General features: G+C 43.5%; 1 protein-coding gene across 2 annotated transcripts in view; it reads left to right on the forward strand.

Moving 5' to 3' along the window:
- The window catches only part of LOC309553742 (protein unc-13 homolog C-like), a 621,348-nt gene that overhangs the window by 13,422 nt on the left and 581,027 nt on the right, over positions 1-26,899 (forward strand). For both annotated transcript variants that reach the window (XM_082255119.1, XM_082255120.1), the window contains exons 3-4: positions 14,405-14,632; positions 23,759-23,900. In XM_082255119.1, coding sequence (XP_082111245.1) covers positions 14,405-14,632; positions 23,759-23,900 — 370 coding nt within the window. The remainder of the gene's footprint in view (positions 1-14,404; positions 14,633-23,758; positions 23,901-26,899) is intronic.

Here is a 26,899-nt window from a genome sequence, read left to right on the forward strand (position 1 = left end):
CGTGGCCAGATTGCGCCTGGCTTGTAGTGTGTGCTTGGACAAGTCCGGTAGCAATTGCACCCCTCCATAAGGTTCCGGTAGCTGGTTAATTTGTCTAGCTGCTAGCATTATGCGGTCCTTTGCGTGGAAAAAGTGAACCCTCATCAGTATGTCCCTAGGCACTTCCCCTGCCAAAAAAGAGGGCTTGGGTAATCGATGAATTCTGTCGATCAGGAGCTCTGATTCTGGCAGAGAAGGGACCAATAGTTTAAACAAGGTGGTAACATATTGCAGCAATTGTGTGGGAGAGACCGATTCCGGAACACCCCGCACCTTAATGTTGTTGCGACGGGATCGGTCCTCTAGGTCAGCAACTTTGTTTTTTAGCCAAGCGATTTCATCGGTCTGGGTGTTTGTTCGATCGATAATCATGTTGATGGAGTCAGCGTGTGTGGAGATAGAGTGTTCCACTTGATCTATCCTGGAACCCAGGGAGGAGATCTCAGATGTTATTTGTTTGGTCTGTAGCTGCATATCAGCTTGCATAGAAGCTCTAAGGGAATGGAGCATGTTTTTCATGGAAGCCTCTGAGATCGGGTTCCCTCCAGAGGAGCATGTAGAGAATGGATCCACAGGCAGAGAATTAGAGGCTGCAGCAGCAAGTGAGGGATAAGTAACGTCCATACCTGGTTCCATTGCTGGGAGAGGAGGAGAGTCCCTGCGCTGCCTGTTCTTTGCTGGGCTCCTGGAGGACGGAGAGGGTGGGGATGGTGAGCCCGAGGATTGCCCGCTGTCCGGATTGCCAATTATGCGGCGCTGCGGCGGGGTGGACGGGAGATGCGGCAGTTTGTTCATCGGAGCCGGCCCTTGCTTCCCGCGCTGCCCGCCTCTCGGGTCTCCGCCGCCATTTTGGCGGAGTCCGGGCGCCTGCGAGACGAGGAATCCCGTCAGTTTGTTTGATTGACCGGTGTCCTTCTTTCTCCGGGCCATCGTCGCTGTGCTCGGGAGGGTCACGGAGCTGGTCCGGCGTTCCTGGGGTATGTGGAAGCCCTTATATCGGTGATTGTCCCGGGTGGCCGTACGGAGCTAGCCTAACATGCGGCCATCTTCCGCGCTGGCAGCCACGCCCCTCGGTCACCTCCATAGCAATTATTTTAAGCTAAAATTTGATGTGGGTCTTTAGACCTTCTATAAAACAGACACAGGTAGGTAGCTAGTCTTTTATTAATACTTTCAATTGCTTGATTTTATGTTTTACCTGGGATTCTCTTCTAAAGTTCACCTGGTATGGTGTGCAACCTTTGCTCCTTCTTTACACATCTGATGCAGCTTCTGCAGGTGCCCTTAGTCCTAGTGTGCTCTCAAATGTAAATTTGGAAACTTCTTATTAGTGTTAAGAGCTTTTTCATCTTTCCTTCCCTTCTACACCTTCTGTTGGCCCATAACATTACAGTACTGGTGTCCCACTCACCTGGTCTATGCTCCATCATTGGGTCTTCTGTCCTGTGATCCTTGTATACTTTAGGCTGCATTCCGGCCTGAGATCCTTATGTACTGCAGCCTGGCTCCAGCTCAATGATACTTGTGTTCTCCAGCCCTGCAATCAAGTCTGCGATCCTTGTATACTCCATCGCCACTATGGGCCTAATTCATAGTCCCGCTATTTGGCTAACGCCGGGATTTTTGCGAACCGGCGAATCTTTACGTCTGAAATCGGTATTCAAAGTACGGCGGGCGGCCAATAACGTCTAGTGTTAGATTCATGAAGATGCTACAATGTCAGGGCGCGACTTAAAAACAGGTCAGCTAAAAGCTCGACTAATGTTTTGCCAAATTTTTCCCTGTACCCCTAAAAATGCCAAATCACTGTGGAAGGTGTGGAGATGAATTTGGAGATGACTAGCTTTTAAAAAATGTCAAAAACTGACCTAGAAAGAAAGATATCTGCAAAAGTGTAGAAAGTAAAAACAGCTCCATGTCTCTTTATTTACTCCAATCAGCCACCTACTCCTCATCACAAGTGTGATTCCCTGTGTGTTCCAGCCATCCTCTTGTTACCAGCATCTGTACACCATCAGTCTGCTTCCTCACCTGTGCCTCTATGTGTTTCCATGCACCCCTATCTCTTTAGACTATGTTACAAATGGATTCCTGCACCTTGGCACTGCAAGGGACTCCTTCAGTTCCTGTGTGCTTCTAGCTATCATCTATGTGCTGCCAGTAACCTGCTCTTCAACCCTTGTGTAATTCACTGAGTGCTTGAACTAGCCACTTGATGCTAACACCCCCTTTTCCACTTCCTGCTTTGCTTTCCTACAAATCCTGGCCTGCATCATGCTTCCAATGTATTCTGTGCACTCCTGACTGCTTAGACTGTATTAATCACTGAACGGTGAGTCCCCAGCACTACAAGGGACTCTCTTCTGTACACCTATTCTCAGTTCACAGTAGCTGCCTCCTCAGGGCAGTCAGAGGGCCTCAACCTGGGTGTTGTCTGCAGCCAAATCCATCTCCACCTTCAAGAGGTCTAAAGAAGACAGGTAGACTCTGTCTACCTGTATTAATCACTGAACGGTGAGTCCCCAGCACTACAAGGGACTCTCTTCTGTACACCTATTCTCAGTTCACAGTAGCTGCCTCCTCAGGGGAGTCAGAGGGCCTCAACCTGGGTGTTGTCTGCAGCCAAATCCATCTCCACCTTCAAGAGGTCTAAAGAAGACAGGTAGACTCTGTGCCTTGGCCCTTCTAAGGGCTTACACCTCTGCTTTTCTGCAGGACATGGTGGATTCTCCAACTGGTGCCTATGGGTATACAGCCTATCTCAGACTCCTTGTAGCCATCTGTGTCTCCTCCATGGCCAATGCCACTGCCTAGTCTTAGTTTCTGCAACTAACTCCTGGTTAGCAAGTCCTAGTAGGAACAGCTTATGACAGATAGGAGAGTACCAGAAGTGGCTGACCATTTCTCAACATGCTTGAGTGACACACTTGGGATGGGGCATAGTGTGGAGAGTATTTAAATCTGCTGAAGATATTTTTTGTAGGCATCTAGAAGCACTTATTCATAAAGATCTAACATTTCTGGGTGTTAGATCTTGCCACAACCCCCTCCTCCATGTATTTCTATTAGCCAATTCTTAGCACTGGCCAATAGAACTCTGCAAAAACTTAGCTCGGCTTTTCATGGCCCAGAATTTGGTTAGGACAGCAAGGATTTTGAGGCTGCTGCAGGTTTGTTCAGGAACCCGTACGTGGCTGCACTTCATATCTGTCTGTCCCTCCCCCAGCAGAATCTCTTTAAGATTGACTGTTTAAAGTCTCTACCCTTTAAGCTTTCTTTCTTGCCTACTGGTGCATAGATTTAGCACAGTCCACCATGTTGTAGGTTATAACTGTTACATTCTGCCCCTAAGGGTCAACTAAAACTTTAAAAAAAATGTTAATTTTCACCAGGATGAGGTAAAGCTACCCAATAATTTTCAATAGGTTAAAAAGGTTCCAAAATTTTAGATAGAACTGGAGAGTTTCTATTTTATAAGAAAACATTATTTGAAGTTGTTTTTTATTCAACAGTTTGCTATGTGTAAAAATCACTATATTTAGACCATACAGTATTGTCCTCTCTAACCTTTATTTTCATTTAAAGCTATTCTGCTTGCCAGGAATACAAACTGTCCCTCCTGCAGCGAATCTGATATAGATGCCAGTAATATAATGCAGCCTCTGCTATCTGGTGCTACCTGTGATTCCTTTTTAAGAGTGCCTGGTAAATCACCATGTATTCAGTGTTGGAGCAGCGCTGGAATAAAACCCAGCTTTTACAATGGACATAACTGCTGTTGGTATATTTTCAAGAAGCTTCACAAACTGAAGTTAAATGTGTCTTGTACAAATTGTGGCCATTTAAATGTAAAATACAGGTTTCAAAGCACAGATTAACATGGTACCAAATGGTTTGTGCTTCCTAAAAATGATGAACACAAATACAAATGCAGCCAAACTGATAAATGAACATTTCAGCTACAAGGGAATGAGTGGCTATGATAGAAGGTTTAAAGGCAAATCTCCTAATTACTGCATATTCAAAAAGAGATGATGATAATATTTTTGTTATACTTTTTACTTTTATAAACTGTCTGTTTTACATATGTCCACATCTGCTTTTATTTTTTGATTAATTTACTAAATAATTAAATAAAAAAAAAAAGAATCAGCAGAAGGGACATAACTTACAGTCAGCAGTATGTGTCCCTTGTGCTTATGCCTCTGTTAGGTGAAATCCTCCTCTGTCCAATGCCCCACCTCCCCCACCACCATACTCTTCTGGCACAATGCGGGTTAATAGAACTGTAGGAGTTTTCACAGGCTCTCACTAAAAATGCCCAACTATGCCCGCCCTTTCAACCCAGCTGCTCGATACATAAAAGCTGTACTACAACTTGATTTAAATGATCTATGAATAGAGGGAGTGGACCTTTCAATCATGTGTTATCCTCCATTCATAGATTTATAGGAATGGAGGAACTGAGCGGACATAGATGGGCACTCTTGAGGAAAGCCAATGACAGCTCCCATCTGTCTTTTATTCCCTGCTGCACTGCAAGATTATGCCAGTAGGGGCATTAAGGGTGAGGGTTTTACATAACAGTAAAAGTATCAGCACAAGGGACACATTCTATTGACTGTGAGTTATGTCCCTTGTGCTGATTTTTTTGTGGTTTTATTTTGAATGACTTAGCCTTTAAAACCAATCTGAAAACTTGATTGATGTACAAAAAAAACAACATGATGGATACACACTGGAAGGGGCAACTTACTGTGCAACTTACTATGAATGCAGAACAGTCCCAAGCACTTTGCAATACTTTCACAAATATATGTTGAAGCTGTACACCAAATCAGGATGCCTGCATACTGTGCAGACCTTCTAAAATAAGCACACCAACAATGGGACAATGGGACATAGACTCAAAAAGCAGGTTTATCTTTCAATGCCACTCCTACCTGTAGTACATACACATGAAAAGTCCAGACTATACACAATGAAGCTACAACTTCTCATGAGCACATTGGGCAACAATTTCTATTAAAAAAAACCTGCACTGAGAAAAATATTTAGATACTGCTTAGTTCTTTCAGAAAATGTGTTTTTTGCTGGGCCATCTCCAGCTCCAACTCTTTCCTAAGTCACTCAACTAGAACAAGCATCACAAGTTATATCAGAGTCAGAGCTTTTGTTCTACATGCTTGGCTCAGGTTGGTATTGAAGCCATTCAATCAATATGACTGTCAGGCTGCTATCATTTTCATAAGGATCAGTCAGTAAAGCAGCTTTCCTATTTCTCTTGCTTCTGTTTTCTTCCAGTTGATGCTTGACAGACTATGAAATATAGGAAATCACTTAAAGAGAAATTAGAATCAAGCACTTGATTACTGTAATGAAAACGAGCTTGCACAATGTTGACAGCATATTTAATAATAATTTCCCTTTAAGTCACATTACATTGCTCAGAATGATTGCTATTCCCTGCCTTCTAGGTGATCTATGTATATTTATGTCTTATCTGCTGGCCAAGGAAACCCACATAATGAAATGGTGATTGGAATAATCCATGTTTCATTCCAATAACTCATACACTAAGAGGATCTAAAAGTATTGGGAAAATCTTGGAAAGGACTAGACTGCTGGATTTATACTGTGCTTTGGCAAAGGCTGACAATAATATTAAAGTAATGGGCTCCAGAGAGATTATTGTTGGCCATAATGATGTTACATCTCATAAAAAAAGAATCTTGGCTTTAATTTCTTGGCTAATGCACTATGTAGGCAGATAGAAGCACAGCATGCAGAAAAATAAGACAAATGTGAGTTGGAGGAGGGCAATCTGTCCATCTAAAAGTGCCCATAGATGTGAAATGATTTTGCTTGATCTGGCCACCCACATTTGGAGCAGGAAGCGATTGTATGCCCAAAGGCAATATGTCCCCTCTGCAGAGATTCCCTGGCCAACTGATCACTAACCAGTTGATCACTAGTTCTCCTTCAAGATAATGGCAGACATGTTGGCTCAGGGCCTAAACAATCACACTTTGCCTGAGTCATGGTTAATGTTTTTGAAATAATCTTTCTTCGGAATATATAGTAACATTGAAAAAAGACACATCTAGTTCAACCAATAAAAGGGAAAATGTAAAATCCTACAATCTTATATACACATTTCTATACCCACATGTGATCCAGAGGACAGCAAAAAACCCCAGAAAAGCATATTGCAACGGTGGGAAAAATTCTTTCTGACCTGCCAAGAGGCAATAGGATATTCCCTGGCTCAACTTTACCTATAAAATGTTAATATCCAGTTTTATGTACATTTAGGAAGACTCCAGGCCTTTTTAAAAGCAATCTACTGAGCTGGCTAGAACTGTCTCTTGGGGGAGTCTATTTCACACTTTCACAGCTCTTTCTATGAGAAACCTTTCCATTTTTGGAGATTTAATCTATTTTCCTTCAGACGTAAAGAGTGCCCCCTTAACCACTTGCCGACCGCTCACTGAGCTGGTACTGCGGCAAAGTGTCTAGTTATCGTCCAGCGACGTAGACCTATGTCGCTGGACTCCTCCCCTTCTCGGCGGCGCACGCCGCTGGAGGCTCGCTCCCGCTGTATTCAGACACAGCGGGAGATGGCCCAGGGGAGGAGAGGCGGTGATCACCGCCGCTCTTCCCCGATCGTCGGGGATCGAGTGAGGAAATCTGTTGCTTGTGTAAACAAAGCGGGCGGATCTCCTATGTGACAGGCAGGGACAGATTACAGGATTCAGCATAGCTGAACCTGCGATCTGTGCCTGTGTCACACAATCCCCTCCCCCCACACACGTCAGTAAGCATGAGGCATACATTTAACCCCTTGATCACTAATAAAGTTAACCCTTCCCTGCCAGTGTCATTATTACAGTAACAGTGCATATTTATAGCACTGATTACTGTAGTAATGTCACTGGTACCCCCAAAAGTGTCAAAAATGTCAGTTAGGGGTCTGATCTGTCCGCTGCAATGTCGCAGTCCCGCAACAAAAACGCAGATCGCCGCCATTACTAGTAAAAAAATAAACAATAAAAATTACATAAATCTTTCCCGTAGTTAGTAGCTGCGATAACTTTTGGGCAAACCAATCAAAATACGCTTATTGCGATTTTTTTTACCAAACATATGTAGCAGAAAACAAATTGGCCTAAAATGTTAAAAAATTTTGATTTTTAAATTTTTTTTTTTGGAGGGGGGGGGGGGGGAATATCATATAAAAAAAAAATGTGAAAAATATTGTTATTTTTTCAAAATTGTCGCTCTTTTTTTGTTTATAGCGCAAAAAGTAAAAATCGCACAGGTGATCAAATACCACCAAAAGAAAGCTCTATTTGTGGGGGAAAAAAGGACATAAATGTAATTTGGGTACAGTGTTGCATGACCGCGCAATTGTCCATTAAAATAATGCAGTGCCGAATCGCAAAATATAGCCAGTGCCGAATCGTAAAATCTTCCGGTCTTAAAGCGGTTAAAAATACGCTCATTGAGAATTTTTTTGTCAAAGACATGTAGCTAAATACATTTTGGCCTAAATATTTGAATATATTGGATATATTTTAACTGTCAAAATAGAAAATGTCAATTTTTTCGCAAAATTTTTGCTATTTTTTTATTAATATCGCAAAAAATGAAAAGCGCAGAGGTGATCAAATACCACCAAAAGAAAGCTCTGTTTGTGGGAAAAAAAGTGTGCAAATTTAGTTTGGGTACTGCATTGCATGACTGCGCAATTGTCAGTTAAAGTTGCACAGTGCCAAGTTGCAAAAAGTGGCCTGGACGTAAAGCAGGAAAAAAGTGGCTAAAGTGAATAACTCAACACCAAGTTCAATATATGGACCACTTATGTATTTATACATGTTGATCGAATCCCCCCTAATCTCCTCTTCTCGAGAGAGAATAAAATTCAGTTCCTCCAATATTTCTCATAGCTGAGCTCCTTCATGCCTCTTATCAGTTTGATTGCTCTTCTCTGCACTTTCTCCAGTTCCCCATTATCCTTTTTGGGAACTGGTGCCCGAAATAGGACTGCATATTCCAGATGAGGTAGGTCCTACTAATAATTTGTACAGGGGTAGAATAATATCTCTCTCTTTGGAGTCTATACCTCTTTTGATACCGAAAATAAGAAAGGATTTTGCTCACTATGGAAACCGGAACTTGGCATTGCATGCTATTTTTAAGCTTATGATCTACTGGAACACCCAGATCCTTCTCCACCATTGATTCCCCAGTTTTACTCCCCCTAATATGTATGATGTAGGCATATTATTAGCTCCCAAGGGCATAACTTTACATTTATCAACATTAAACTTAATTTGCCACATAGTTTCCCAATAAAACAGTTCATAGTTGCCCAATTAAACAGTGCATTGAGGTTGGCTTGTAAGGTGGAGACATTCCATAAGAACATTATTCCACTGCATAGCTTGGTGTCACCTGCAAAGATTGAAATGGTACTTTTATTCCCAGAACCTTTATCATTGATACATTCACTATATTGTCAAAAGTATTAGGACACCTGTCTTTACACGCACATGAACTTTAGTCTTATTCCCTGGGGTTCAATATTGAGTCGGCCCACCCTTTGCAGCTATAACAACTTCAACTCTTCTTGTAAGGCTGTCCACATGGTTTAGGAGTGTGACTATGGGAATGTTTGACTATTGTTCCATAAGTGCATTTGTGAGGTCAGGCACTGATGTTGGAGGAGAAGGTCTAGCTCGCAGTCTCCGCACTAATTCATGCAAAAGGTGTCCTGTCTGATTGAGATGAGGACTCTTTGCCTCCACCTCAAACTTGCTCATCCATGTCTTAATGAATCTTGCTTTTTGCACTGGTGCGCAGTCATGTTGAAACAGATAGGTGCCATTCCCAAACTGTTCCCTCAAAGTTAGGAGCATGAAAAACAACCCAATCCCAAAATCCCCCCTCCACCTAATGATTTGGACCAGTGCACAAACAAGGTCCATAAAGAAGAGCAAGTATGGCTGGAGGAACTTGACGGGCCTGCACAGAGTCCTGACCTCAACCCAATAGAACGCCTTTGGGAGGAATTAGAGTGGAGTCTGCGAGCCAGGCCTTCTCATTCAACATCAGAGGCTGACCTCACAAATGCGCTTGTGGAACAATGGTCAAACATTCCCAAAGACACACTCCTAAACCTTGTAGACAGCCTTACCAGAAGAGTTGAAGCTGTTATAGCTGCAAAGAGTGGGCCAACACAATATTGAACCCTACGCACGAAGACTAGGATGCCAATAAAGTTCATGTGCATGTAAAGACAGGTATCCCAATACTTTTGACAATATAGTGAATGTATATAGGGTCTGGGATTAAAAGTACCATTTCAATCTTTGCAGATGACACCAAGCTCTGCAGTGGAATAATGTCCTTACAGGATGTCTCCAACTTACAAGCCAACCTCAATAGACTGTTTAATTGGGCAACTTTGTGGCAAATGAGGTTTAGAGTCCGAGAAAAGTCATTCAGGCGGCATGCACCTTGTTGGACTTAACCTATAGTAAGCCAGCATATTTTATAAAGTGGCTGAATTCCTGAAGTTCAGCTTTAAGCTTTTTATACCTTATTTTTAGTTCTAAAAGCAAACTCTGATATACAATAATATCCAAGCTAGTGAATTAAAATTCAAGAAATGGACAATTTGGGACTTTATGTGAGAACTGACGAGCACTGCTCAGTGTCTCCATCCCTGTGAATAGTCAATTGAAAAGCAAGATGGGATAAACGAAGGTGTGTGAAAAACAGCCGGTCCCTAGTTTGAAATACTTACCCACCAGTCTGCTAACAAACCAAAATAAACCTGTCTAACAATATAAGTTAAAAGCAGGAGTTTAGTTAACACATATTTGCAAATGCATGCGGAAGCTGCAAGGCCAACGACAAGGCATCCTGCGTTTCTTGCAGAACCTAACACTAAATAACACTACTCAACCTGAGTGTCCAAGTGTCTTCACAAAGGGAAGTACATGCTTGCTAATAGATGGATGGGAAACAGATGGGATTGGAGACCGCCCAATCCTCCCCCGCCTGCTCCAATCCATGACTGGCAATGAAAAACGCATGGCTGTAAAAAAAAAAACCATGGGGTGCAAACTAAATGTGATCAGCTGGGAGACACACACCCCCATCCCCTTAGTAAAGAATTGCACAGAGATAATTTTAGTTGTCATTTGATTTTTCTCCTCTTCAATTTATTTGCTATCAAATATTCATGTTTTTAAGCCACTAGATAAACTGTAGAAACCACAGTAGAAAAAAACTTTAGGTTACTGATTGAGCATCCATAATGGCAAAGCCTACAGGCTTATTCTATTAAATACTGTAAAGTGCATTACTCTTAGCAACCAATATGAACCCATCTTGTCCTGGTCTAACCTTACTAAAAAGAGTTCGTAATTGTTTGCTGTAACTTCACAGAGTTATATTACCCATGCTGTTGCTATATCAACAAGATCTATTATATGGAACAGTGGGCATTGGTAAATTAACAGCCACAGGGATGAACACTGAAATACCTCATCGTTCATGCGTAGTTTGTCGAGTCAAATGAATTGTTAAATGCACACTATTAAACTAATACAAAGTTGGTTTTAAAATTACTTGTAGTTGTTAAGAGCATCTAGTGTACTTTCCATTTCCCTGAATCCACTTCTCCTGTTTCCGCAGCTGCTCTTTTGTTTCCTTTCTTTCCCTCCTTAAAAGTCGGTTGTTGGGTAATGCCTCCTTCACTTCTTTTGTGGATTCAATTTCTCCAACCTGGTGGCTGGTGGCACTGTGATGATTTAATTATCACAAGCCCAAGGCTTTGAACTTGTAATAGCATTCAGATTCCTGTACCTCTGCCTTGTCTTGTATTGCTATTCTTGCTTGACTCTTTACTTGACCCTTGCCGGGACACTGTTTATTCCACTGATTGCAGCCTTCCCTGACCTTTGCTTGGTTAATGGACTCTGCCACTGCCTGCTGCTAGCCAGCCATGACCACTGCATGCTTGGTATCCAGCTAGACACAGTACATGAACTCTCTACCTCTGGGGTTGCTGGGAAACATCCCAGTTCAGTAAATATAGCATTGCACATTCATTCTTGGAGGCATCCATGAAGCAGTAGGAATATTAGCCTCAATGAAAAATCAACTGCTAAAGGGGAAACTGTGCAAAAGGCTTGCTACAGTATCTTTGCAGAACAAGATGTGAACTAGCCAACCTTACAGTAGTGCTATCTTCTGTTTGTAGGGAGCATAAGTGGTTAAAGCACACAGATAAATGCATTATTATATATAAATGACATACAGTAGATGTTGCTGTAGCTAACAGAAAACACAAACTATAGAACTGTAAATAATATACTTTCTTCTGCCAACATAGGTAATGTCCTCCAAGGCGTATGTGTTTGTAGGTTAAACTTTTCTATCAATCTGCAATAAAATTCAAAGAAAAAATGCTATTATGGGGGAATATTTTGATCTGTCTGGTACCCAATAGAATAAAATAAATGGTTGGATAATAAAACTAATGTTCCATTTCACTTACCAAAACCAGTGCCATCTTAAGAGCATTAAAGGGCCCCGGGCAATGCAGTGCACTGGGACCCTGCCTACACAATCACCCACGAGAATAAAGATGCAAACTATCGATAAGGCGATATTTATTGGTACAGCAGTGCCAAGCTAATGACAGCTTTCAAGTTTGGCAGCTGGGTCCGGTGACCACACACACAGATGGGAGTCAGACTCTACTGTCCTGTGAGTGCCTGTTCCCATGGAGGCGGACAGGCATTCCTGCAGTTGTGGGCTCCCCCCTCCACGGGCCAGGTGGCCTGACAGCAGCGCAGGGCCGACAGGCGCTTGCCACCTGCTAAGTTTGGCGGCGGGATGCACGTGGGAATCGGGACTAATGCTTGGCTGGGTTGCTGGGCAGGTGGGGCCCCCTGGGCAAGTGGGGCCCCCAGGCAACTTCCCAGCATGCCCATTCGGTAAGATGGCCCTGACCAAAACCTCATGATGACAACCAATTTAATGTAGGTGGGTGCAGCTAGTCATTTCACACATGCTAGTCATAATTCACCTCAACAGAAGACCCTGCCAAATCCATATATCCTGTTTATGAAGAATATTTAACCACCGACTGAACTTTTTTTTTAATTCAATACTTGTACATACAGAGTTCATAAAAAAACAAAAAGCAAAAAAAAACAAGAAAAAGAAAACACAGTAAACATGTCCTCCTATAAGTTTGCTTGGAGTTTTTTTTTTTACATTTACATGAAAATAAGTTTAACAAATACATTTACAACAGCTATTATGATCAAAGTAGTCAAAAATATAGTAACAAATCCATTTCACCTCAAAATTCTGTTATCTTGAGATGGTTATAGCTGGTTCTATGTTTCTGCTATATGTGGAGGTTTTAGCTGTATACTGATGCATTGAAAATATAATCAATCCACACCAACAGCCTTCTGACACATATTGATAACTGTGGATATTGGATTAATTCTGAAGGACAGCTGTTTAACAGGCGTGAGTATTTAATGGTTCTCACCCTGAATGTTCAGTGTCATGTTTTAGATGCAGCTTCATATGGAGCATTAGGAAACTGGCCAAGCGTGTGAAGATGCCTAGTTTTCAACAGCAAATATTTCCAAATTAGTATGGATGATTCAGCAGGCCTCAGTTTTTATGGCTCGATTACAATGGGTGTTAACATATGCAGTAAAAAAAAAACTATTTTTTTATTCTTTTTGATGATGAGAAAATGGTTCAGTTCTTTCTCCTTGTAAAAAGGACTTATGTAAAAGGCAACTCCCTGCTACTTCCAAATCCTATATCTACTTTGTATATTGTAGAAACATTTTAGATTATGAAAAAAAATCCTAACCCAAAAAATCATGAATTTTGAATAGAGTGGGTACATTTTTTTCTTAGGTTGTTATCTCTGTTTGTGACCCCGTTGGGGAGATTTTCTCTTACTTTCAGTCCCTGTAACTCTAGGGTAAGAAAGTCACCAGAATAGGAAGGTACAGACAACAATAAAACAAAGTTTGTAACCCTTCTGCATTCCACTAAAATACTTTGGTTTATGCCTACATCTTCATTGCCAATATTTCCCATTACTATTAGTTCTGAGAAGAAAAGAGAGGATATCTCTCCGCAGATCACAATAAAAACCTGGCAGAAGCTCTAAATTCTTCCCTGTGGTATCCAAAGCAAAATAAAAATAATTGGGCTGGAGTTGGGCTTTAACAACTTTGTTTGGCTTTATAGTTGTGTGAAACTAAGAATGAAGAAATAGCAGCACTGGAGACATTACTGAGTTTCAGAAGCTGTAATTTGTGTCATTTAACTGAAACCTCACAAAATTGAAATACAGTAATACCTTGGATTGAGAGTAACAGAGAGTGTTTTGCAAAAAAAGCAACATTTTTTTAATAAACTTTGACTTGATAAACAAGCGATGTCTTGATATACAAGTAGCGTCACATCACAACTGAGTATAAAAGAGAAGAGAGGTGCCTCTAAGTGTGGCAATATGGTTACATTTAATGAAAGTGCATTTAGTAACTCACATGATTGATGATTAAAGTAGGCACATCTAAGTATGCAGGCATCCGAGGTAAAGCTGTCCACATAGACCATCCTCTGCACCGCCATCGACGTCATCCCTTCCATGCTGCGCTCCACGAGCACGAGCAGGGTAGTCTTCCCGGTCATGATTGAAGACTGACGGTGGTGCAGAGGATGGTCTATGGGGACAGTTTTACCCCGGATGCCTGCATACTTAGATGTGCCTGTTTTAATTATCAGCCATGTGATTTGCTAAATGTCGTACCTTCATTAAACTTAAACATATTGCTACACTTAGAGGCACCTCTCTTCTCTTTTATAATGTGTAGCTCCTGTTTGATTTTTCTTCTAATCCCCTTGTGGGGGCTGCCATTTGTGGTTTGACATGTTATGGTTACACATTTTATGGTTGTCACATTGCTATAATCTTTTTATATGGACTATAAACTGAAGGACTTATGAATAAATGGTTGTGGAACAAATCCTCTGAGTTTCCATTATTTCTTATGGGGAAATTCACTTTGATATAAGAGTGCTTTAGATTACACGCATGTTTCCCGGAACAAATTATGCTCGCAATCCAAGGTTTTACTGTATTAGTGAGCAACTATCTCGCAACAACATTATGACTATTATATGAACATTATGATAAAATTAGAAATTACAGAAAAAGATTTTGGTGCGTTTGTAAATGTATCAGACTTAGATTCAATTTATTGTTAATTATTACAAATGTAAAAAGAAATGTTTTTCTCTTAAGGAGCTGCAGAAAAAAGTTCCAAACATGGTGCAGAAGACAAAACACAACATATAATTATGGCAATGAAAGAAAGAATGAAAATCCGAGAAAGAAACCATCCAGAAGTTTTTGAGGTTATTCGAGAACTTTTCCAAATATCCAAAGAGGACTTTGTACATCATACCAAGTCAGCAAAGCAAAGTGTTTTGGATGGAACATCCAAGTGGTCAGCTAAAATTAACATCACAGGTCAGACAGCAATTCTTTTTAAGTTAACTTTTTTTTGTTAAATAATAAATAAATGTGAAAAACATATGAAGAGTCAGCATTTACTGTAGATCAGATGGTCAAATATCCACCAGCAATTTCTTCATAACCAGCATTTTAAGATTATTGCTTTTTAAAGTAAGCATTTTATAAAACATTTAAACATTAGACAAATCCTGGCCATTTTTTAGCATTTCAACAGCTTTCAGAAAACTTTCAAACTAATGAGGTATCCTAACATCCCTTTACTGTAAATAGTTATACAGTATGGGATGATGAGTGCTTGCATTAACATGCAATCATTTTGGAAAGCTGATTTAAAATGATTCATCTGTTTAGAAAATCATTGTATTTGGTGTCAGGATAAGGCAATCCAAATCTCAAGGGCTGTTACCCAAAGCATATTGAAAATGATTAAAAATGTGAGTCTGAGCCAGATGTGTGCTTTTCTTTCTGTTCAAGCGGAACTAAACCCTGCTATCCTTTTCAGCCATGGAAGCTTCCATTTTAGCTTCTGTTTGATCTGCAATTGTCATGGTGCTGCACATGTGATTCGTTATGACACCAACCATTTATGGTTTTACAAATTGGATGAGAGCACAAGCCAATTTGACAGTTAGCATTCCTGGCATGCCGAAAATTTAACTATTTTTTGAAACCGTTAAATCAATGAGTTTAGTTCAGTTTTAATAATTGCTTCATAACATGAAAGTATTGTAAATGCAGAAGAACAAAAGATTAGTTACCATTTTCAATTGGTAAATTAGGTTACAGACACCCATTATATTGTTTTCAGTCAAAGTTCAAATGCCACTAGCTCCTTGCTTTGTTTTTAATATTGTGGGTCAGTGGTTGCAGCGCTGCTTTAACTGAAAAAACTACGTATAGTGTGCAAATTCCCATATAAATAAATAATGAGCAGTGATGCATCAAAATTCATAAAATACATAAAAATTCATAAAAATTAGTGGAAAAAATTGATGAAGAAAAATTACATATCGTCCATAATCTAGTCCATCAAAGAAATGCAAATAAAGTGCTTCTGTGCTTAATCCGTGCTTGGAAGGGGGTTCCCCCCCCCCCCGTGGTTATCTACTTACCACAATGTGCTTTTAAACAGGCATATATTGCTGATCACACTCTTTGCATGAAAATCTCTGATGCTGCTGGTAAGATCCTTGATGGTGCTTGTTACTCCAGAGTTTCCCCATGTAAGAAAGAACCATCCATAGCTACAGATGACGCTGTGATTGACAGCGAAACGCATCTATAAATTGGCCGAGCGGACTGCCACTTCACATCCGGCCGGTGGAGCGCACGCTGCGGGAGCAGCGAACCACCGTGTCATGTCCTATATGCTTGATTTTTCATTATGTTTGTGAGTATAACTCTTGTTTGCTTGAATAAACCTTGCTAAAACGATCTTCACTATGGATGGTTCTTTCTTACATGGGGAAACTCTGGAGTAACAAGCACCATCAAGGATCTTACCAGCAGCATCAGAGATTTTCATGCAAAGAGTGTGATCAGCAATATATGCCTGTTTAAAAGCACATTGTGGTAAGTAGATAACCACGCGGGGGGTACCCCCTTCCAAGCACGGATTAAGCACAGAAGCACTTTATTTGCATTTCTTTGATGGACTAGATTATGGACGATATGTAATTTTTCTTCATCAATTTTTTCCACTAATTTTTATGAATTTTTATGTATTTTATGAATTTTGATGCATCACTGCTCATTATTTATTTATATGGGAATTTGCACACTATACGTAGTTTTTTCAGTTAAAGCAGCGCTGCAACCACTGACCCACATGTTTTAAAGAGCACTAGCACTTTATTTGCAGCAAGCAGCTTTTGCATACACAGACACCATTATTTATTCCTCATTTGGTGTAGCATATATTCAGCACTTTATTAATTTATTTACTCTTTCTTACCACAAGCGCGATGTTCTATCGTCATACATTTTAATATTACTGATGCTAACTGATTACTGTTTTGAAATATCCAGCCTTGCATTGGGTTCAAGCTTGATGCAAATATTTGAGGGACATTGGACATGCAGGATGTTTCGGGACACATAGTCTTTTTTTTCTTTTTTTTTTGGCCGCAGTCATTTTATTATTGGTTTAAAACAAGAAGAATTAGTTAACGAAACATCAATATTGAAATAGTTAAAACTGAAACTTAAAAATGCTTCACTTAAACCAGGGGTGTCCAAACTTTTTTAATGAGGGCCAGATTTGATGAAGTGAGCATACGTGAGGGCCGACCATTTTGCCTGACATTCTTTGGACCATTAATGACTCATGTGGTTGGAAGATGGACATGGGATCAGGGATAAAGTATTGGGCGAGACTCGAAAATTGAAGCCATAGTGAGCCATGGTGGGGTCAGTCCGAGGGGAAGTATATGCAATGTAGTTGTCCCATTTCTCAGAGAAGATTTCCCTTGCAGGGGGGGCTGAGAAATCAGTGTTAGCACAGTCTATTGTGAGAAGCGAGGATAGCTCAGATCTAACCCGAGTGAGTGATGGAGGAGATATGGAAATCCAGTTGTTGAGAATAGTTCTCCTGGCGATGAGTAAGCAGGACAGGATCCACAATCGAGGTGGTTTCACAGATGCGCTAGACCATTTTTGAAGGCGTTTGTCCCAATATCCGAATAGGAGTAGCAAAGGGTCCTTAGATAGGCTGATCTTGGTCACTTCCCTTATGAATGTCAGGATTTGGTCCCAGAAGTTAGATACGCCGGGACAGGACCAAAACTTGTGGTGGAGCGAGGGCCTTTCTGCCGCACATAAAGGACATTTGTGAGCGTCCGGGATATTTTTATCCGAGAGGAAGGGGATATGTGCACGGTGAAAGATCTTTAGTTGGGTCTCTTTCCATATTGAGTTGGGTGTGAGAGCAAGGGTGGTTTTGAGACCTTTAATCATGTTGGGTAGGGTTTCCTCGCCTGGAAAGTCCTTGAGCCAATTGGAGGCAGTTGAAGTGAACAGAGCCGGCGGGCATTGTTTCAAAAGGGGTTCGTAGATCGCAGAAATTGTAAAGGTGTTGGATTCCAGAAGGGAGTCTATTAAGGACCTTTTGAAGCGGTGCTCCGGCTTCCCAGTAGCCGAAGAGAGGTAATGGAGGCATTGCGTCCAGTAGAAAGTGTCCTTGTCTTGCAGATCAAATTTATCCTTGATGTCACCGAAGGGATGGGGTATACCAGAGTTCGTATCACACAGGTGACCAAAGGTCAACAAGCCCTTCCCCTCCCACTGGTGGAACACTGACTGGGTTAAGCCAGGAGTTAAGCTCGGATTGCCCCGGATCGGAAGGAATTTGGAGAAGTGCAGTGGTAGTTTCAAAAGTTTGCGTATCTCCCTCCAAGCTATAGCAGTGTCTCTTAGAAGTAGATTATGACGGAGTTCCGGGCAAAGTGTCGCCCATTTAGTGTGCAAAAGAGCAGTTAGAGATATTGGACTGGCCATCTGATACTCGAGCTCGTAGTTAGAGTACTGCGATGTCTGGGATACCCAGTCCAGAGCTGCCCTGAGCAAACAAGATAAATTGTACATTCTCAGATTGGGAAGAATAATGCCTGCGTCGCTCCTGGAGAGATGCAGTTTCTTATAAGAGATCCTCGGCCTCTTTCCCCGCCACAGGAAACGGGGAAAAGCTTTTTGCAAGACTTGTGCATCCTTATGTCTGATCAGTAGGGGAAGAGTTTGAAGGAGATAAAGGAGGTGGGCAAAGCTGACCATCTTAATGAGGTGGCATCTCCCCAAAAGCGACAGTGGCAGTTCCATGCAATTGTCCAGTTCCCTGGTTATCTTGGAGAATAGGGGGGGTAGTTTAAAGAATAAATAGATGCCGGGGTGCATCCTATTTTAATACCCAGGTAGGTGATGTGATTGGGCGCTATCATGAACGGGGAGTCCCTTTCCCAAGGCCGGGGGGGGGCCTGCTCCCAACGGGAGTATTTCACTTTTAGAGTAGCTGATCTTGAGACCCGAACACTGTTTGAATTTGTCAAAAGCGGAGACTATTACAGGGATATCGGCCGAGGGGTTTGAGGTGAATAAAAGTACATCATCCGCGAAGAGGGATAGGCGCAGCTCCTGGGAGCCTATGTGGAGTCCATGCAGAGGGGCTCTAGTTAGTAAATATCGGGAGAGAGGTTTGAGCGCGAGATTGAACAAAAGCGGCGACAGGGGGCAACCCTGTCTGGTGCCTTTGTACAGTCTAAAGTCATCCGTGAGAGCACCCCCTACACACAATCTAGCTGAGGGGAAAAGATACATCGCGGTAATCAGGTTGACGAAGGGTCCATGAAAGCTCATGCTGTCTAATACACGACATAGCCATTGAAAATTGACATTGTCAAATGCCTTTTCGGCATCCAGAGTTACAATGGCCATGTCTCGGTCCGGATGTATACGGGCTTGGTCCAGTGCCACCAGGACTTTCCTAAAATAGACAGTGGCCGAGCAGCCCTTCGTGAACCCAGATTGTGCAGGATGTATCAGATGTGACATAATGTTGGCAAGGCGGGAGGCTGCGATTTTAGAGAGAATCTTGACGTCAAGGTTTAACAAGGATATGGGTCGGTACGAGCCTGGCTCCAGAGGATCTTTCCCCTTTTTTGCCAGGAGCTTGATGATGGCTTAGTTGCCCGCCGGAAGATAGGGTCCGCCGTTCCAAATGGATGAGTACACATCGACGAGAGTCAAAACTATACTGGGGGAGGCTGCCTTGTAAAATTCCCCGGATAAACCATCGGGGCCCGGGGATTTGTTGGCCGCAAGGTGTTTTATCGTCGTCGTAATCTCCTCCGCCGTGATCGGGGCATTAAGTGCATCTAGGTGGTCTCCGGAGATTCTGGGAAGCTCAGCGGCAGACAGAAAGAGATCAGCCACGGAGCTGTCCATATCCTCGGAGGCGTATAAAGAAGCGTAAAAATCGCGCATGATCCCTTGCACCCCTTGCGGGGTTGAGTCCATCACTCCCGATTTATCCCGAAGCGAGCTAATATGCGTGGTGGACATAGGGCCCTTGCACAGCCTGGCCAACAGTTTTCCGGCCTTGTTACCGAAACAGTGTAGCGTCGCTGCGAGGTGCGCCTTGTGAATCATTTCCACCTTGTCGGCCCAGGTGTCGAAGTCTTGCTTGGCCGCCTGCCACGTTGTGCGCGCCGTGGGGGTGTCCGCCTGGACCAATGCCCGCTGGGCATTCGTCAACCGCTCGCTGGCCATTTTGTATCCGCTATTTGTGTGACGCTTAAAAGCCGCCGCATAAGAAATGATACGGCCTCTCAAAAAGGCCTTCCCCGCCTCCCAGAAGAGGAGAGGGGAGCTGCTGTGTTGCAAATTCGCCGCCGAATACTCTTCCCATGCGCGATGTAGGTATAAGGTAAAATCTGAATTGTTTTTAAGGTATGATGGGAATCTCCAGATAAGAGGGGTCGGGGGGGACTCCGATAGCGTTAGGGATACGGAAACTGGGGAGTGATCTGAGATTGCTATGTCATGTATGGTAGCGTCACGCAGGAGGGGGAGGAGGGAGTCGGTGCAAAAGAGGTAATAGATTCTAGAGAATGCTTTATGGGGATGGGAATAGAAGGAATATTCCCCATCCGTGGGGTGCGAGAATCGCCAGACATCTGTCATGGATAGTGATTCCATTACCGACGCAAGGGGAGTGGGGCCGTCTCGGGGGGCGGGACATGGTCCCTGGCGAGGAGAAGATTTGTCTAAAACAGGGTCCATCACCGCGTTGAAATCGCCGCCAACAATACGGGGAACATTGGGAAGAGTGAGAAGCCGGGCCGCGATTGCGGCATGAAAGGAACGATCCAACACGTTAGGGGCGTATACGTATACTAGTTCGGTGTTGTGCAGCCGTACATGAGCAGAAACACACCGCCCCTCAGTATCCGCTTCCGTGGAAAGAATTTCCACATTGAGGCGTTTGTGAAATAAGATCAACACTCCGGCTTTGCGGCCGGAGGATGGTGATCCTATGACCTTACCCACCAAAAGTTTCTCCATGCGCGTCAGATCTTCCGCAAGCAAGTGCGATTCCTGGATGAGAGCAATGTCCACCTTAAGCCGTTTGAGGTGGCGCAAGACTTTCATCCTCTTAGCCGGGGATCGAAGGCCCTTGACGTTCCAAGTTACTACAGGCATGGGATGGGACAGTGGGATTTAGGACCAAGAGCTAGCACATATGACCCAGCTATACCCGGGGAAATCGGAATGGGGTAGACTAAAGTGGAATTGCTGACCCGCGAAAAGTCTCTTGTCCCTGAGCTCACAGATTGAGGGGAAAAGCTCACCTCCATAGGGGAATGGGGTGAGGAAAGGGTGAGTGGGAAAATGGGATGGAACCGTGGGTAAACACAAAGTGAAATATAGCAGATCAACAATAAATACAGTAAGTACCTCTCTTTTTTCCGCATGAGCACAACACGGAGCACAGCCCACCAAGCGTGCCCCCCAAATCGAACAGGGATGTCCTGACCCACTACATGGTCCGAACAGTCAAGGGCAGCCCGGGTTCCCAGCCCGATCCTGGAGCAATGGGCAGCCGAGGTGTGCAGAGCGGAAAAGGAGCAGGAGCATACAGCAACAAAAATAAAAGAAAATGTCCCATATAACAATATACCTAGGCAAAGATGCACGAAGTAGTAACATTACAAAAACAGCATAAACATCAAACCTGAGATAATGGCGGGGAGGCACCACGAGTCCTCTAGGCACACGGCCCAATAGGGACAGTCCCAGGAGAGAACCTAGAGAAACATAAGCACAGACAACCGTGAGAGGACCCTCTCAGCGAGGGACATTCGAGCGCCCAGAGCTGACCACGTCGGCATATCTTTGACGTTTGGGGGACTCCTTCCTAGGGCTCCTTTGGTCTAGCGATCTGGAAAAGGGAAGGGCTTTGGCTGATGAAGTTGGACCCTGGTCTCCTAGACGGAGTGAGCGGACAAAAGCTTCCGCTTCCTCTGGATCTTGAAAAGCCATTTGGTCGCCGTTAGGTGCACGAAGGCGTAGGGTCGCCGGATAGGCCAAGGTGAATTTCAGGTGTTCCTGATGCAGTTTTGAACACACGGTCTGAAAGGCTTTGCGTCTTTTTGCGACATCAACAGAGTAGTCCGCAAATATCAGTATCTTCATGCCTTCAATCTGAAAATTGGAAGTTTGCCGAAATTTTTGTAGGATAGCAGACTTGTCCGCGTAATTCAGATATTTAGCAATGATCGGGCGCGGAGTCTTACGATCTTCGGAGTAAAGCCCCATCCTATGAGCCCGTTCGACCACACATGTGCCATGTAGCCCCAGAGCAGCGGGGATTTTTTTTGCACAGAGTTCAGGGGTGGCAGAGGGGGCAACGTTCTCCGGGACCCCTATAAATCGCAGGTTGCTTCGACGCGATCTGTTTTCCAGATCCTCCAACTTGTCCATAATTATGCGATTAAGCTTCTCCTGAGACTGTTCAGTTCCCTGCATCTGGTATAGCTCATCCTCAACATTAGATAATGGGGATTCAGCCTCATTAAGCCTCTTGGAGTGTGCATCCAGCTCCTTTTTTATGCTGGCCATGCCAGCAGCCACAGCCTTCTCCACAGAGGCCGAGATTGTGGGGGTTAACAAGGCCACCACTGCTTGTGCAATTTGCTCTGTGGAGGAACCTTGTGATGCGGGGGATAGGTGCAGTGCAGAGGGCTGCAATGGCATGCTCGGCTGCTGCTGAGAAGTGTCCATGTCAGCTAGCTCTGCCACCGTAGCGGAGCAGGCCGAGACCGGGGCCTCGATTTGCGGCGGGGCCGGCGGAGGCTTCGGCGCGGCCTTCTCGAGGTACCGCTCCATCTAGCGGGGTAATAATTGGTGTCGCCGCGTCCCAGGGGATAGATGGACCTCTGGTGGGTGGTGCAGGCCGATACCGAACCGTGGGCAGGCTTTTTAAGCAGTTTTCAGGGGACTCGCCGCGGGAGCTGCAGAGCGCTCACCTACTCCATGCGGCGCCGGAAACGGAAGTCTGACACATAGTCTTTAAAAAAAAGCAAACATATTACAAACTTTGCTGCCATGACCTGTTCACTTCAGTGGGAAGCTGCTGACACCACTTATTAAAGCAGAACTAAGCCTATCAATGTAACTGTTTCCCAAAACAGATATATTTAAAGCACACTGCACATGATAGCTGTCACAGTTGTTTGTGCTCCTAACCAAACTGTCAAGCCAATGGAATGGCAGAAGTGGCAGTGGCAAAGTCAAGTTGCAGAACTTCAATGGACAGTGGAGGCTTAAGCATTTGATAATTGAAAGAGAGGGGCTGGTGCCAAGAGTGGTAGGACTTAAAATGTACTAACAACTTGTGCAGTAGCTAAGGACAAAATAAGGCCCCTTTCACACTAGGAGTCCGTCGGCGGACTCAGTTTTTCTCAGCGGGGGATCGATTTACCGATCCCTCGCTTAGCAGGCAGATGGCAGCTCTGTCTTCGCACTGTGTGTGGAGACAGAGTTGTCAGGTCCTCGCTGTTCTCTATGGAGGAATCGGATGAGAACGGACCGCCTGTCCGTTCTCATCCGATCCCATCTGATCCGATCCACTAGATGGATGGAAAATAGGGTTTCCATCCGTCCAGATTTGACAGGCCGGATTAGATGTCAGCAGACATGTCTCCGCTGACATCCAATGCCCCATAGAGATGCATGAGGCATCCGTTCAGATCTGCCTGAAAAACTGACAGGCGGAACTGAACAGTTCACAAGTGTGAAAGGGGCCCAAAAGCTGGTCCAAGGTCCCAGTAAACACATAGTAATTAAAAACTAACATGGGTACTTACAGGCGCCCTAAGTTGATTGAACTTCAGCACTGTTCCTATCTTACAAAATGTTTAAGGGGATGTCACAGTCATTATAAGCTGTCAGTTAGCTCTTAGAAAATATAACTGCATATACTTGTATCTGCTAAACTGTTTTCAGATTTAATGTTGCACATTTTTCTCATTCATGCTTTCTTATCCCTAATGTGTTTCCACATTTAGATTTGATCACATAAGACACAATTTTTATACTACAATTTAAATAATTTGATTAATTTTGCAGTGGCTTGTGCTCAGGGGTTACAAGCAAAAGACAAAACAGGCTCGAGTGACCCTTATGTGACTGTCCAAATTGGGAAAACCAAGAGAAGAACGAAAACTATATTTGGAAACCTAAACCCAGTATGGAATGAAATCTTTCATTTGTAAGTATCTAAGCTCATAATGAAGGCAGTACTTAGAGGTTCTCTATCTGATTACTAATAAGAAAGCATGACAGGCTTTAAGAATCAATTACACTGTTAGACCAATACAGTGTTATTGGGTAGTGAATTATATTGAGCCGTAATTTATTAGTGTTGTAGATCTTTGGGTTGATCAATGCTGTTTTACTGTACAACAGTAGTGGTGAATAGCTGATAGAGAAATACTTGTCCTGTGCGCTGATTTAGTAGATGAAAGGTTACACTTATCTTTTCTTATGCAGGAAGGTTACATCAACCAAGAAAAGGGTGCATGTTTCATTATAGATTGGTAAATATAGAGCAGTAGCTAGTTAATTAGGTGCAAGTCACACTGGTTTACCCTACGTTCTAATGTAGGTCACTGCAGTGCCTATGTATTTGCCAAATTGCTTTTGACTCAGACTCTGGTTTCATATTGTATCATTTAGCCGCAAGGCTTATACTTTGCAATATTGTAAAAACTGTAATAGAGTTAGAGGCTCAACCTAGTCACCAGAATGCATGGTCATTTGCACATCTGCTTACAAAGAAGACAACTGACTCCAACCACATCATCTACAACAAAGCTTTAATATTCCAGGACTAGATAACAGAACAGTCCACCCAGACGGAGTCTCACTCCAACATGTTTCACCCAAAAAAAAGGCTTAATCATGGAAATCTGTGATACAATCATGGAATAATAAAGCTTTGTAAAGGCTGATATAATTGGGGTGGTGTCAAATGGTTTGCTCAATCCATATGGGAAGCATTATTGAAATCCATTGACCAGCACATGAAACCACAGGGATGGGAGGATTGCGGGCTTTTAGCAGAAGTTCCCTATGGAAAAGACACAAGCAATGTACATTTGTTTTACCTGTATGCAAAGCAAACAGTTTTTTTTTCTTTTTTTTTACTTAAAGTGCCTCTGTTCCAAAACTAGTAATTCTGAAAAATGTACCCCTGCAAAAAAGATATTATATACTCATCCTACTGCCTGCACCACCAACTGCTGCTGTATTAATCGTAATGATTAAGCACACAGTCAGTGTGTGAAACGCGTCTACCTTGTCACGATTGTCATATTTGGATGTCCAGTCAATAAATCTGGATTTTGACTCAACCTGGAGTGCTGCCAATTCCTTTTCTTTTATCAAGTTTTCACAGAGGCGAGCCGGGGCATGCACCTGTGTGAGTCATCAGGCAATTACACCACCTTGAGCAGTGAGTCCTTGTCTGTTCAATTGCTGCTGTATTAGTGAGAAACTATCTCCCGAATAATCCAAATCTCTTCAGACAGTGCCAGATCTCTGTTCTCAATATGTTGTGGTTCTTTTCTCTAGCTCCTACATCAATACTGTGTCATGTTGTGACTTGGGAAATGGTGGGAGGAACAACACACACATGGTGGGGGACCAGCAATCAGATACACTATATTACCAAAAGTATTAGGACGCCTGCCTTCACAAGCACATAAACTTTAATGGCATCTCAGTCTTAGTCCGTTGGGTTCAGTATTGAGTGGGCCCACCCTTTGCAGCTATAACAGCTTCAACTCTTCTGGGAAGGCTGTCCACAAGGTTTAGGAGTGTGTCTATGGGAATGTTTGACCATTCTTCCAGAAGTGCATTTGTGAGGTCAGGCACTGATGTTGGATAAGAAGGCCTGACTCGCAGTCTCCACTCTAAATCATCCCAAAGGTGTTCTATTGGGTTGAGGTCAGAATTCTATGCAGGCCAGTCAAGTTCCTCCACATCAAACTTACTCATCCATGTCTTTATGGGCCTTGTTTGTTCATGTAAAGGCAGGCATCTTGGTAATATAGTGTATGTTAGATTTGGAAGATTCTTCAAGGGACATTTTGTCCACAATCTAGCAACCATCCGAGACACACACAGTAGGAGAGGTGAGTATCAAAGCTGAACTCCAGTCAGCAAAAAAAGTGAGGACATAGTGATGGTTTATTTTGTCTAGGGAGTAAAGGATTAACAGGAATATGTACCGTATATACTCGAGTATAGGCCGACTTTGTCAGCATGTTTTTTTATGCTGAAAAAGCCCCCCCATTGGCTTAAACTCAAGTCACGGCCTCACTTACCTTTTCCCCGGTCAATGCACATGCGCCGCTCGGGAAAGCCCATACACATACAGTGACATGTTGGCGCTGGGCGTCGCCATTTTTAAATGTAAGGCGGAAAGGTAAGTGAGACTCCTCCGCAGCCCCTGCATCTCCCCAGGAGATGCAGTGCTGCGGGCATGGTACAGGAGATTCTCCTTTACCATGCCCGCAGCACTACATCTCCTGTGCCATGCCTGTACCATCTGTGACATGCCTGTACCATCTGTACCACGCCTGTGTACCATCTCCTGTGTCATGCCTGTGTACCATCTCCTGTGCCATGCCTGTGTACCATCTCCTGTGCCATGCCTGAACTGTCTCCTGTGCCATGCCTGAACCATCTCCTGTGCCATGCCTGTGTACCATCTCCTATGCCATGCCTGTGTACCATCTCCTGTGCCATGCCTGAACCATCTCCTTTGCCATGCCTGTACCATCTCCTGTACCATACCCAGAGCACTACATCTCCTGTGCCATGCCTGTACCATCTGTGCCATGCCTGTACCATCTGTACAATGCCTGTGTACCATCTCCTGTGCCACGCCTGTGTACCATCTCCTGTGCCATGCCTGTGTACCATCTCCTGTGCCATGCCTGAACTGTCTCCTGTGCCATGCCTGAACCATCTCCTGCGCCATGCCTGTGTACCATATCCTATGCCATGTCTGTGTACCATCTCCTGTGCCATGCCTGAACCATCTCCTGTGCCATGCCTGAACCATCTCCTGTGCCATGCCTGTACCATCTCCTGTACCATGCCCACAGCTCTGCATCTTCTGTACCATGTCTGCAGCCCCTGCACCATGCCTGCAGCCCCTGTTTTGGGTCTCATGGTGGTCCAGTTGGGTCGAGTAGCTGC

This window comes from Pelophylax lessonae (genome assembly GCF_965119305.1).
Source record: "Pelophylax lessonae genome assembly, chromosome: 4".
Classification (NCBI taxonomy): Eukaryota; Metazoa; Chordata; class Amphibia; order Anura; family Ranidae; genus Pelophylax; species Pelophylax lessonae.